The sequence below is a fragment of the Euprymna scolopes genome, chromosome 30 (assembly GCF_053919585.1).
Source record: "Euprymna scolopes isolate OS-2025 chromosome 30, ASM5391958v1, whole genome shotgun sequence".
Lineage (NCBI taxonomy): Eukaryota > Metazoa > Mollusca > Cephalopoda > Sepiida > Sepiolidae > Euprymna > Euprymna scolopes.
Window position 1 is genome coordinate 64,774,472 of NC_136511.1, and position 15,023 is coordinate 64,789,494.

A 15,023-nucleotide genomic window follows, 5' to 3' on the forward strand; every position below is an offset into this window, starting at 1 on the left:
TCAGTATAAATTTATTTCAATCCAAAAGGACCTTATCAAACGAGAAAAGCTAGTTAGGGTTTAGAAAGAAGTTTATTATGTATGAGGTGCTTCTTGATTGATTAACGACTCAAAGATTTTGAATTAAACCTAGTTAAAAAAAACAAGAAAAAAAAAACTTTACAATGTATATACCCATTACAAGATGAAGATGTTATATTCCAAAAATCAAATGAATTCATCAAGTACATTTATTTTTAATTAAAAAAAGTCAAATTTTATGAATAAGCAAAAATCAACTTTTTCTTGACAAAAACATGGGGGGGGGGGCAGATAAGTCTAAACTTGCGAGATTAGCCTTGTAATACTGCCGATTTCGCATTAATCGGTTTAAATCTATATATCTATAAAAGTGAACGTGTCTGTGTATCTGTCTGTGTGTCTGTGTGTGTACATTTCCCTATGCAATAACTCTGTCAATTTTTAGTCTACAGACTCGAAATTTGATATACAGGGTACTGAGATTTTGGAAAATCGATGTGATCGGTTTTCCGCCAGAAATTTGGCGATTAAGGGGTCAAAGTTCAACGATTTGACCTTTGAGAACTCTACCAAACACCTCCGACAATTTTGGGTCCAAACACTTGAAATTTTAGATATAGGTTCCTTGGATTATCTAACTTAATTTGAGCCCAAAACAATAAATTTCAAGGGGTCATAATAGGGGTCAAAGTTTAAAAATTTGACTGCTTTTTTTTTTTTTTTTTTGCTCAACATACACCTCAAAATACCCGGGCAACGCTAGGCACCTATGCTAGTAGTCTATAAAATTATTTTTGGTAAATGTTTATTTTAACTGTAACACAACGCCGACCATTCTTTTTTCTGTTTTTAGGGGTTATCAAGGCCGCTGAAAACGAATCTGGCATTTAAACCCGTTGTAAAGTTACCGTTTCCATGGTATTAACTCTGGACCTTGGGACTATTTTGTGCCATTTCACTGTCTTTGTTTATGATACGCGCGAGCGCACGGTAGCAGTTTCTAACTGAAATATATGTTCGCGCATGCATGTAGTCACGTGACGTTTCACAAGGCGCATGAATACATGGTGGGCGTTTTAAATTACAAGAAATACTTTTCATAAATTAAAAAAAGAGTTTTCACCTCATTTAATAGTAAAAAAATAATGCTGTCAGTGTCAGTGTAACTCTTCTACTTACCTGAATGAGTTTTTAGCGTTTATCACTACCGCGTGAGCGCATGAATACAAAAAAAAAAAAAAAGGTGAAGTTGCAGCATCTTTCCACCATCAAATAAACCTGGAGATCACTTTTCTATATTAATTTAACGTAAAATGAGCACCCACTTTTTGTTGGGGGATTGGTCAACATAAAATGGGTAATTGTGGCCTGATAGACCAACACAAAACCTACCTTAAAAAAAATGTTTTAAATGGTCTTTAGGTGTGCTGAAAACAAATATCGCATTTAAATTCTCCGCAAATAAGTAGTTTTCCTGATATTAAGCAATGTACTTCTTTATTATAAGTGGTGGCCATTGTTGTACGCGCAAGTGCGCGTATTTTTACAGTAAAAAATTGCTATCGTGCGCTCGCAAACGAAGGTGGTGAAATGGCGCAAAATAGTCCCAGGATCCAGGGGGTTAATAACATGCAAATGGTAAATTTGCGACGGGTTTAAATGCCAGATTCGTTTTCAGCGGCCTTTATATAACGCCTTAAACCACAAACTAGAATGGTCGGCGTTGTGTTACAGTTAAAATAAATATTTACCTTATTTTCTATATAAAAATAAATACTTGGTGAATTTACGTATTTTTATATAAGATTTTCTTTCCGTGATATTATTTTTCTGTTGTTTTTTCTTTTTTTTTTTAAGTTGAATTCTAAATAAAGAACTGTTATTTATTAGCTTTAAGTAAAAAAAAAAATAAGTTGTTTCGGGGAATTTCACTATAAATTCCCGACAATACGGTTAAAATTGTTATTGATTTGAGCCACCGTAGTTAAAAAGATATATCGTTTTTTGTTTTTTTTTTGCAACTATGTATAAAACTATTCGGAGTTCGGTGTGTTGGGGAGCGATCCGTAATTGTGAAAAGTGTAATCATGTTTTATTAATAAAAAAAAAACTAAACCGACGTGATTTCCGGTTCGCTCCCCTGTTTCGTGTGGCGCTCGTTTATTCTTCGTGTGTCTTTTACAAGAGACATTTCTTTTTTTTTTTAGTCGTCATTCCCGCATCTTAAGAAAAAACTGTTTCGTTGCATTAGTGTTTATTTGAAGATTTAAAGAACAACACAATGCCGAAAGGTAAGATATGTGCATATATTAATAAGTCTTCCGTCTGGATAGATCGTTTTAGGACCAAAGTGGCTATAAATTCAGGGATCATTTTATAGTGCATTCTGAATTATAAGCTGATCCCTCTTACTATATTTCGTAAAACTTAGTCATGCTTTTCACAATCATTTGTACTAAAAGAAATTGAAATAGGATTTATTAAGCTTTATTTTATTATTCGATTTCTTTTGTCGTTTTTTTCTTTAATAAATTAAAAAAAAATGCGATCAGTTTTTTAATTTAAAATATTTTTAAACAAATGATCATTTATAAGTAAAATCAGGATCTTTCTTTTAACTTTTTAGGATCTTTTTTTTAATTAATTTAACAAAACATCTATTTTTATTAAAGGAAAATAAAATAAAATAAATAGCTAAATGACTTTAATAATAATAAAAAGTGTATTAAATTATAATCTTAAGTCATACCCGATTTATAAAAAAAAAAAAACTTATTTGAGTACTTATACACTTTTGTTACCGTGCTGAAATAATAACGCTATTTAGAAAGCCATTCTTAACATGGGGAGAGTGTTTTGTAATTATTCTGTACTTTCACCTAACAATTTCGATGACCAAAAGATATCGTAAAACTTGAATTTAACTTGAAAATACTATTAAAAAAAAAATAGCACGGTAACAAAAGTGCATAAGCACCCTTATTTTAAGTGACAAACATTCAAAACTAATTTTCTTTTAATGTTAAATATTTAAAATTATTTTCTATTTAATTAAATGTTGAAAATTACATTTTATCAAAAAGCATCTCGCAGTATAACATTAAAATAGTTCATCGTTTCACAAAAATCTAATTAAATCTATTTCTTTGGTGCTTTTGTTTTTTGTTTTTTTAAATAATATTTCTAAGTTAAATTCAATTTTTACGATATTTTTTGTTGATTAAATTGTTAGGAAAAAGTACGCAATGATTATAAAAACACCCTCCTCATGTTAAGAATGGGTTTCTAAATAATGTAGTTATTTCACCATGGTACCATGCTGCATAAGTACCCTTTTTTTGTAAAATTTCTTTTTGGTATTAAATTTATTAAAATAAAAACTATGGACTCGAATTATTTGTATATTATTCAATTTTAAAATGAAAGTAAAATCTAATAAAAATAATTAAATAATAAAGTAAAATATAAAATTATTCTTTTTGCATATTGATTCATTTTTGGGGTATGATCACGACCTGTGACACCTGCAATCTTTTTTTTTTTTTTTTAAGAATGAAATTGAAAGCATTTGTTTTATACTTTGAAAAACATTTGATGAAAATAAAACTTTCTGGAACTTTCGATTTACTAAAAAAAAAAAAAAGGGAAAAAGCTAAATTAATTAAATTAACTTTACTACATTATTATGGAAAATAAAGCAAATAAATAATAAATTATATAAAAAAATAAATAAAATAAAGACCCACAATTATTATATTTGACCCCCCCCCCCCAAAAAAATGGTAAATTTATACAAACACCGTGACAGCGAATTAACCCTAACCCTAAAACGCTGTCACGGTGTTTGTATAATAATACCAAAAAAATACCGTACTGAGAGAGAGATCCGCCATCCGGACGTAAATAATAACGTTATTATTTAAAAAAAAAAACATTCTTAACATAGGGGAGGGTGTTTTGTACCTATTGTATACTTTAACTTTACAATTGAATAAAAAACATATTATAAAACTTTAATTAAACTTGGAAATACGATTTAAAAAAAATAGCGCCGGGGCGGATCACTGATCCAGCGCTATTTTTTTTAAATCGCTAATTTTATATTTTAAATAATACTAGATTATCAAAAAAAAAAAAAAAAAATGCAAAAGGTCCTAATTTACAATATTTATTGGGGGTGCTTATTTTCTAATGGAACGTTCAAGTAAATTGATCACCCATTTTAGAACCACTCGACGTTTTTAAGCCAGATTTCGTGAATTTAGCTTCTTTTTTTTTTTTTTTTAAATATATATATATAACAGTTTTGTCCTTTTCTTTCGCTTTGAAATTTGCCCTTTTCCGATTATTTTATATACATATTTATGGTTATCTTCAGGCTTTGCATGGACGAATTTTTTTTTTTTCTCCAATTTTTCGTTCTCATGTAGCTCATGACTCATGACTCCCTGATTCTACTTTCGCTTTTATATGCCTCTATTCCAAATTAGTAGCCATGGATCGACAATCAACGGACCATTTTTTTTTTTATTAAGTTTAACAAATTTCAACCTGACATAAATTATTGCACAATAATAAAAATTAAAATAAAATTATTTTTTATTTCGAATTATTTAATCAAGTTTAAATTCCATTTTTACTTGATTACTAAATTTAAAAAGTTATTTAAGCAAATTAACTAACAATTTAATAAACAAAAATATTGTAAAAACTGAATTTAACTTGAAAATACATGAAAAAAATATTCAAAATTTAGTGATCAAGTAAAAAATTTGAATTTTTTTACTAGATTAAATAAATTGAAAGAAAAATTATTTGTTTTTAATTTAATTTTTTTTTTGTACACTTGCCACCGCGCTCTTTTTTTTTTTTTTTTTTCAGGTTAAATTCAAGCTTCACGATATCGTTGTTTTTTTTTTTTTTTTTGTAATTAAATTGTTAGGATGAAGCACAGAATAGTTATAAAAAACCCTCCCTTCCCCATGTTAAAAATGGTTTAAAAAACTATTTTTCCTAGTATTTTCAAGTTAAAGTCAATTACGATATTTTTGTCTAATAAATTATGTAATTTGTTAGAATAGCTTTTTTTAAAATTAAAGTAATCCAAGCAAAAATAATTTTTATTTAATTATTTTTACTGTGTAATAATTTCTATCAGTTTGAAATAGATTAAACTAAAAAAACAAAAACATTGTTAGTGATCGTTTTGGTAAGAAAAGTCTACTAATGTTGGCCCACTCACTGCTACCAATTTGGAATAAGGGCTTGTGAGTGAGAAAAAGCGAAAGTAGAATCAGGGAGACATCAGCTGCATGAGAACCCATGTCAGCATTTAAAGAGATCTAGATTTTAAAAAACGCCTTGGACTCTTACAATTTTACCTGAAAGGACATCTTGGAAATCTGATTTCTACTTTGTCATCCTCGAATAAATCTCATCCCACGTGCAAATAAAACTTGCTATCGTTTTCTGCTGCATGAAAAATGGTATCAGCTGTGAATTTGACTAATGTAAGCTTACTTGGCCACGGACGACTGTAAACAGAAAGCCGTTTGTTCATATAACATTTCAATGTTAAAATTAAGTTTTTTTTTTTTTTTTTTTTTCGACCTGCCCCAGCGTAGTATAAGCACCCCCAACCACTCCATGTTAAGAACGGCTTTCTGAATACCCCCTCAACCTCCCCATATTAAGAACGGCTTTCAAGGTTGGGGTGTATTCCGAAAGCTGTTCTTAACATGGGGAGGTTGGGGTGTTTATAATACACTGGGGCACGTCGAAAAATTTACCAAAATTAATGTTAATTTTAAAAAAATATTAAAATTAAAATTTGGCTTTGCAATCCACAGACGTACGAAAAAGTTGTCAAAAAACAAATAAACATTATCAAAAGCAAAATAAGTAATTTTTCTACCTATAAGTTTTTATTGTTTTTATTTAATATAAAATGTTCGTTCGATTCGAAAAACAAGTAATGTTGAGCACTACGTGAGAATAAGAAAGAATGGTGTGATGTCTCTTTATGACAATGTCTTTAAAAATAAGAAATAAAACAGATGTTTATCACTTATCCAGTTAGGTAGAAAAGTAACTTTTTTATTTGTTATATATTTGTTGACAACTTTTTCGTACCTCTGTGGATTGTAAAAACCCACTCTTAACTTTTTTTTAATTCTTGTAAGAAATTATGATCCGCCTGCAGAATACGGACCATGATATATTTTTTTTAGATAGGATTTTCAAATTAAATTCAATTTTATAGTATCTTTTGTTTCTTAAATTGTTGGGTGAAAGTACAGAACAATTAACCAAAAATCCCTCCCCGTGTTAAGAATGGGTTTCTAAATAATTTCAGCATGATCTGTAAAAAAACTGCAGAAATACGGAAAATATTTAGGTTTTTAGAAAAATAATTCAACAAAGGAATCTTATAAAGCAATCAGTTGTGCAACAAAATTGATAAGACGTTTTATGAAATTTTGAAATTTAAATCGAATAAATATGGTCGATTTAGTTAAAACTAGCAGGAAAACCTGACGTCTGGGATGGAATGAGGATCAACGAATGTTTCACCCTCTTATATTTTATTGCCATCGAAATCGATGAAATTGCCCTTTTTTAATCAAATCGATCGTCTGCTTTAGTTGGGGACTTACCATGGTGCATCAGGAGGAAGATTCACATCCCTCCCTGTAGTGACTTGATCCACAATACATTGTAGCTTATATTGCACTGTAGAGAACCTACTGTTGATTTTATAAAACTCACTTTAAAATGTAACAGTAAATATCATGCATCATTTGTACTCTAAAAATTCATATCAATCATCCTCCTGTTGATTTTATATGCCTTGCCTTTCTGCTTGCTCGGTAATAAAACTTATCAAATGCACTTCTGTTAGGTGTCAAAATCGCCAGTTTCTTTTTTCATTGGATTTTTTTCAATTATCGAAGACCTTCTGATACAAAACCTATCTAAGAACATTGCCAGGCACATAAAGTACATTTGTTGAAATTAAAAAAAAAAAAAAAAAAAAAAAAAATAGGCCGAGCTGTTTGGGAGTCCATAGGGAACACTCACATGCGCGCGCGCGCGCGCACACACACATATAGTTCTTTTTATATAACAGTAAAATTTGAATGTGAATTATCACAATGCATAACCTAAAGTAATCTAGAAAAAAAAGATTTGATAACACCAGAAAAAAGAATTGTAAATTTATAAAGAGAAAAGAATGCTCGTGTAGAAATTCCTCATGTTAAAAATTCTGGATGCAAAGAAAATATCACACACCAAAAATAACATAAATTGATCAAGTAGTTTTATTTTTAAATAAAATAAAATTTTGTCACTAAGTGAACAGCGATGATATCATGACGCAATCTTGAAAACAGGCTGAATCTGAATCCAAGATTTTAGAAAGCCATCCTCCTCATCAAATATTGGACAACTCAAATCTGCTTAAAAATAATTTTCTTTATAAAAATAAAACTACTTAATTTACATAAGTTTTGGAATATGATATTTTCTTTGTCACAGATACATATATCATGCAGATTTTTCTTTATTTTTGTTTTTATTAAAGGGGGGGGTAATTCTGGACAGGCCCCGAGAAAAAAATGACATTTTGGTTTACATTCAAATTTCATCATAATGATTTGAAATTGAAAAGAATTTCACGATATTTTTGCGTGCTAAATTGGTTTGTGATCGTTTATATATTGAAAGCACGTGAAATCTGCTGTCTCGATATTTATGCTAAAATTGGTTTATATTTTTGATGATGAAAGATGTTTCTTTTCAAGAAATATTCTATTCTCTTATGTTTATAATTCTAAGTTTGGGAGTGCCACTCAAATAACTGGAAATCCTCTTGTCAATACATTCTTTAGCGTTCGTGTCATTTTGACACCATGAAAGTGCAAATCAATCTTTATGGTAAATGGGTGTCTACATTTCTGCAGCAGTGATGTAAGCAGTGTTGACTAGGAACAGGGTAAACTGAATCGAGTTTTAAAGCTTTTAACACAGTATGAACCGAACTAAACCAACTAAAACTTGAGGGATAGGGTACAAATTAATTAAAAAAAGTAAATAAATAATTTAAAAAAAAAAAAAAAAAAGTTTGATTTGTATTGTGTAGATTATTAACTGGCAAAGATACCCGCTTTTCATGCGGGACTTTGCTGTACACTTGGGTAAGAGTACAAAATAGACTTTGTGGCCTAGTGGGGGATGCCCTTTTCTCTCCCCTACAACCTCTCTCTCCCACAGAAGAGACATTGCGAGCCTGTCTTTGTTTTATTGTTATTTCCATGGCAAGTGCTCGTCTGAGCTCCAATCTCTGGTCCCCTCTTCGCCAATCTTTCACGAAAAACACCTGCCTTCCTAAAAAACTGATGCTCAATTCATGTAAGATGGTCCAAAAGCAGTCTGAAGCATTCCATATGTTCATGTGGCATTTTTTCCGAGTTTAAAACAATTTTATTGCATATTGTTCTTTTAAAGTGTCCTCGCGTTCAGATTGTATTTTTGGAATTCACCAGCTGTGAGAATCAGGCTTTAGTAGGATATATTCCAATTCCTGTTGTAGCTGTTCATTTGAACTTGAAATCATAAAAATTGGTATGGCCTCCTCTTAGTTACCAGTACTCCCAGGTCTATTTCGATCAGGAGTAGTAAGATCTGTCAAGATCAGATCTACAGGTTAATTAGAATCTGTCTCCACCTCCCCCAAATCTATCATTTAACCCCTTCCTTGATTTCTCTCCTTCCCTATCCTATTCGTAAACATCTCTGATGTATCGTTATTTTCATGGAAAGTGTTCGACTGAGCTTCAATCTATGGTCCCCCCCTCGCCAAACTTTCACAAGAAACACTCGTCTAGCTGTAAACACTATCAATAATTCCCCCCACTCTTTATCTGTGCCTAAACCTAAACGTAAATTCCATGAACAAAGCTTCTTTCTTAGAACTGCACGCCTGTGGAATTGTCTTCCGTTTTCCTGCTTTCCGGCTGACTACAATATGGTTGTGCTCAAGTCTAACGTAAATAATTTCTTGATGAGCCGTTCCATATAAGTTATCAAATTTAACAAATTTTCATTACTAATGATTATTATATTGTCCAATTTCTACTGTACACTCTTTAACCCTTATCCTTGAGTGGCCTCTTGGCCTTGATAATGTGGTGATGCCTACATAAAAAAAAAAAAAAAAATATCAACTAACCAAACTCTCTCCACACCCTTACCCTCCATCCATCCTGGATATGACACAAAACTGCATCCAGGAGTCTGACCCTGATTGAGGAATTGTGTAGTCGCTCTTTTGGTTGTTTTCATATTCACTTCAGCCTTGACTAGTAGTACCTTTCAGGTTCCCTTATACGGATTAAATAGAATTTATCATTTACAGAATATTTGTTTTTATAAAATAATTACAAAACAAATTACAAACCAGTCATGCACAAAACTTATTTACAGCATGAATATATGAACATATTATCTCTGTCTGCAGGACTATGTATCTGTGGATTGCAACCCACACATAGGAGTTAGTCCTCCTTTTCCCTTGAAAACTGGCCCACCTGTTGGCCATGGATGACAACCTGTGACACCTGAGGACAGAATTTTGGTGGCTCAACCATTCTTTCATTTTGGCTAGATGGGAGAACAGAGGCCCGATAGTCAGTTTGCTAATCATAGTATCTAGAAGTTCATTTCCACTCGTATTATTTAATCTGATTCTTCAAAGAATCAAAACCTTATTTCTTCTTTTTATTGTTCTCCTCAAATGGTTACTAAAAGTCATTGGCTGCAAGTAAATTATGTTAAAAACAGATTACCAATGCCGAGGAATAATGTGTTCAAAGAGTAGTGTTTTCTAGGAGTAGTGTTCCTACTCTTCTCTGTAAAATTCTTCCTTCTAAGAAGTAATGTTTTCTGATAGCGATCTATTCTAAAAATATAAATTATCATCTATAATATAACTCTCACCTGTCTGTTTAAATGTATGTATGTATGTTTGCTTGTATGTATATGTATGTCTGCCTAAAACTTTCGATAGAGGTGAGATTTTCACAAGATTGGTATTGTTTTGAAGCTCAACCCTTCAGACAACAAATATTGAAAAATTGGCTAAAAACATTAATTCCTTCACCCTCAACTGGGCACTTTTCTACAAGTTGGGGTTGCTTTTTTTTCCGATATTTTCGAAAGTCATCCCCCTCTTTTCGATTGACTAGCCTTAATTTAAACCTACCACAATTAATTTAAACATTTATCACTTCCGGTTTGGCAATGGACGCAACAGCAAAGATGTCACTTTTTTTTTTTTTTTCCCCCCCCACATTCTTTTCCTCCTTCGTGATACAGGTTCGAGCCTGCCTGCCTACTACCACTTTTTTTTTTTTTTTTCTTTTTGGCTTAACACCTACTCCAAACACCCGGGCAACGCCAGGTATCCAGGTTAGTCTTACCTGTAGAATTGTATTTAATGTTATTCATCAATGAATAACTCGTAGATGGCTTATATACCACAAAACCAAAAAAACAAACCAAACTGCCGTCAACAGAGTGATCATATGTGTTCAGTGTTATGCATGGATGTGAAACCTGGCCAGTAAGGATTAGGGATATGTGTTGTATGGAAAAATAATAAAAAGTATACAGTCTTAGTCGGGCTTTAATCTAATGTCAGGAAGATTAAACTTGAACAGTATAGGGAGATGTATGTAGAACAGGAGACTGATGGTCTGGCTACATTGAAAAAATGAGAGTTGAAGGATTAGTATATATAGAATAGTTGAGGTGGTAAGGGAAGCCCATTGACAAGATGCAATTGTGTAATGTTATGACCCTTTAGGCTGTGATCATAGCATAGTATCTGTTAACTGGCAAGCGGGGTCAAGGGTCAAAACATTGTTATTGTATTCTTGTTAATTGATTTGAGCGACGGATGGTCGCTGGATCAGTTATTATGATTAGAAGAATAAACAATTAAATTGCGAAAGAAATGATTGACGTGTGAATCGCAAAAAGAATGTGAAAATAGAAAATATATGTAAACATTATTTTGGGGTTTTGAATAAACCAATAACTAGGTGGATTAGATTGGTATGAGACACGTAATTAGGTGACGTAAGAGAACACGTGATGTAGTTAGTTTTGGAGAGATTCAGAGAGTTGGAGATTTGATTGTCAACCGAGTAGACGCCATGATAATTCTCTCTGTCGCTCCCCCACTCTTTCTCTCTCTATCTACCATAAGCAAGAACAACAGGAGAAATAAAAAAACGGACTGTTGCTTACACCAATGGTTGTTGTTTTGAATTCTTAAAAAGGGTTTATAATATAACAATTGTATGCCTCAAAGATTGACATAAACACTAACAAGATAATGGTTACTGACAGCAAGTCTTTTTCCAAATGAAAAGATATTGGTTTCTTCAAAATTGAAACTCTTGAAGAGATCAATTAGTCATACTCACTATGCAGGATCCACTCCCTCCAAAAATCTCTCCTTACCAGATGCCATCGTTGGTTTGAACATGCCGTTCAGTGACACCCAGGTGACTTCCTCCATGAAGTCATCAATCCAGCTACACCACGAACGGAAGAAACATTGCAGTGGTACACTCAAAACCTGGCTCAGAACAATGAAACAGGATGCTGAACTGATTCTGGGCCTCCACCTTTATGGGGTCAGTCATTGAAACTACAAATGGCTTGCATTCCTAATGGAAGTAGCCTTGAATCGGCGTGCCTAGTAAACCAGTGTTCGGGATGTGGGGAACTTGTTGGAAAGAGCCAGCCTAACCGACCCATGATGAATGCCACAACCATGACCAAGGAAAACCATGAGAGGAAGTGATAAAGATAAATTTGAGAGAAAGAGGGGGTAAATAAAAACCTAGCCAGAGATGGGTTAGTTTTAAGGCCCCTCCCCCCAAAAAAAAATGGTCAACACATGTAAACCAAACAAACCAATCATAATGTTGATGAACGGATTTTTACTATAATGTTAGTGGAAACTTTTAGAGTTGTCTGCTCTTGTTTGATTGTGTTTCTTTAAAAGATTTTTGGGGGCATTGTTTTGATTGTAGCATGTCTCGCTGTCAGAAGTGTTAGGGTTAATGTTTTTGCCATCATGGCAACTTGCATGCGATATTTTTTTCCTATAGTTTTACAATTTAGTTAAATTGAATTTTGGTGGTCCATTTTTCTCTAAATGATTAAATATGAAAACTTTTATTTCTTACCTATATTACCATCTTCAGTTTATTATAATCGTAATGATTCAGAAGACGAATAAAAACCACTTGATAAGGCTTTTATTCATCTAGAATCACAGGTATGCATGCTGAAATAGAAGAATGAAAAATTAAGATTTTACACAAAGTAACAATGCTAATATGACAACAATATAACACAGTCTGTTGAAATAGGGTATATACGGTAGTGTAACAACCAAAACACATTCATTTTTATGCTTTATTTGCATAAATATTTTTTAAGCAGTATATGATTACTGTTTGGTGTTATTCATTTGTAATTTTATTGACCTATTTTCTATGTGTGCAATACTTTGTCAATATTAACTTGCAATTAAAGTGATTTGATACAAAGAGATAAATTATCCAAACAATATGGCCATTAATTTTCAAGGGAGGTTATTCAAATGAAAACTACAAAATTGTTGTACCTATTTCCTATTTACAATGCCTCCCCACGGGACAGAGTTAGACACCAGGGTCGTTTTTTAACGTGGAGTAAAGGTACAAAAAAAAAAAAATTAAAAATTGTCTCAGTCGTGAAGGACTGTTCTTCCACTGAAAGAGAACAAGAAAAGTAAGTGCAGCATCTGAAGAACAGATACTACACTTTGATCTTGGCCCGGTATTTATTTGCTCCCCCACCGAGCAAATTAGGCACAAGGCCGATTTTTAATGTGAGGAGTGAAGGGGAAATGGGGACCAACTCCCCGGGGTGTAGGGGAGCTGGATAGTGACAATTGGTATGAAGGGTTGCCCCTACATTGACCAAGGTCTTATCTGTGGGGTCGCCCCCACATAGGGTCTTTGCTTGCAGCATCTGAAGAACAGATAGTATTTATTTGCTCCCCCACCGAGCAAATTAGGCACAAGGCCGATTTTTAATGTGAGGAGTGAAGGGAGGGGGAAGGGAAAAAGGGGACCAGCTCCCGAGAGGTGGAAAATGGGAGCTGGTTAATGGTCAGGCATGTGGGGTTGCCCCCACATCTGGTCTTTGCTAGTCATAGCTTGCAGCATCTGAAGAACAGATTCTTCTTGGCCTTCGGGACAAGATCAAAGTGTAGTATCTGTTCTTCGGATGCTGCACTTCTATTTCTTGTTCTCTTTCGGTGGAGGAGAAATCCTTCACGACTGAGACAATTTTTATTTTTGTACCTTTTCTCCACGTTAAAAAACGACCCTGGTGTCTAACTCTGTCCCGTGGGGAGGCATAGTAAATAGGTACAACCAGCAACCACATAAAAAAAAAAGTATAAAAAAAGGTTTTAGCTAATAAGAAAAAAATGAAATTCTTTTGTTTGATCAGCCATAAACAGGCAATGTTTTTCAATAAAATTTTTTTTTTTTTTTTTTTTTAATTTCTATGTTAGTTTATATTATACATGTTTTATAAATTTGTCTTTTGTGAACTTCTTTTCATTCCCCAAATTAGAAAAATGGAATTTACATTAAAAGATATGTTATTGCATAAATCAATTTTTATTTATTTATTTTTTTCACATGTGCATAATTCTTTCTTGATTCTATTCTGTTCACTATTCAAATCAAATCGGTCATTCCCTTATGAATCTAAACAAACCATAATTGAAAAGAATTTTTTTTTTTTATTCAATAAACAAAATAAGACTATCAATAATTCCCCCACTCTTTATCTGTGCCTAAACCTAAATGTAGATTCCATGAACAAAGCTTCTTTCTTAGAACTGCACGCCTGTGAAACTGTCTTCCATTTTCCAGCTGACTACAATCTGATTGTTTTCAAGTCCAACGTAAACAAGTTCTTGATAAGCCGTTCCACTTAAGTTAACAAATTTACCAAATTTCCATTACTAACGATTACTATACTGTCCAATTTTACTACTGTACACTCTTTTAACCCTTATCCTCGAGTCGCCTCTGACCCTTGATAAGTGGTGATACCTATGTAAAAAAAAAAATAAAATAAAATAAAGACTTCCATGTAATGTAGGTTGGTTACATGTAAAAAAAAAAACAATAAAAAAAATAATAAAAATTTTACACCAGTAATAATAATTACTGCTGTAAGATTTTTATTTGTTTATTATTTTTACTTATTTATTTATTTATTGGCTGAAGACTGATCTTTTAAAATTTTATGAGTCTAAATCTAAGGTTTGTACTACTGACTTGACAATCGTTGTTAAAAATAGAAGACTTAAATGAGTAATACTAAACAAAGAGCATTTAATTAATGAGACGAATCCATTGTAAATAGTTTTACAGTAATTTTTTTTTTGTCTCGCGTTCATTCTACTGTAATTAGTAAAAATGATGCAATAAATAAATCTTACAACTTTTCTTTTTTTTTTTTTTTTTTTGCGTTCAAACATGAGTTGGCAATATTTAGAGGAGTTGGTAACCCCCCCCCCCTCAAAAACTGACCTCTGCGATGTCTGAACAAATTCGTTTCTTAAAGAATTCCAAATCATTGTCTCCCCAAGAGGAGAATTAGACATTAAACATAAGATTTAATTTTATATGCAAGTTGATTTTTTATATATATATATATATATATATATATATATATATATATACATACATACACATCTATAAAAGTGAACGTGTCTGTGTATCTGTGTGTCTACATTACCCTACGCAATAACTGTCAATTTAAGTCTACAGACTCGAAATTTGATATACAGGGTACTGAGATTTGGGAAAATCTTTGTAATCGGTTGTCGGCTAGAAATTTGTCTGTTAAGGGGT

The 15,023-nt window shown here is 32.3% G+C and overlaps 1 protein-coding gene across 1 annotated transcript in view; it reads left to right on the forward strand.

Moving 5' to 3' along the window:
• The first annotated feature begins 2,104 nt into the window (after positions 1-2,104).
• Positions 2,105-15,023, forward strand: part of LOC145254832 (uncharacterized) — a 40,485-nt gene continuing 27,566 nt past the window's right edge. Inside the window, exon 1 of the mRNA XM_080113667.1 lies at positions 2,105-2,312. Within this exon, the coding sequence (XP_079969793.1) occupies positions 2,303-2,312 (10 nt within the window). The 5' untranslated portion in view covers positions 2,105-2,302. The remainder of the gene's footprint in view (positions 2,313-15,023) is intronic.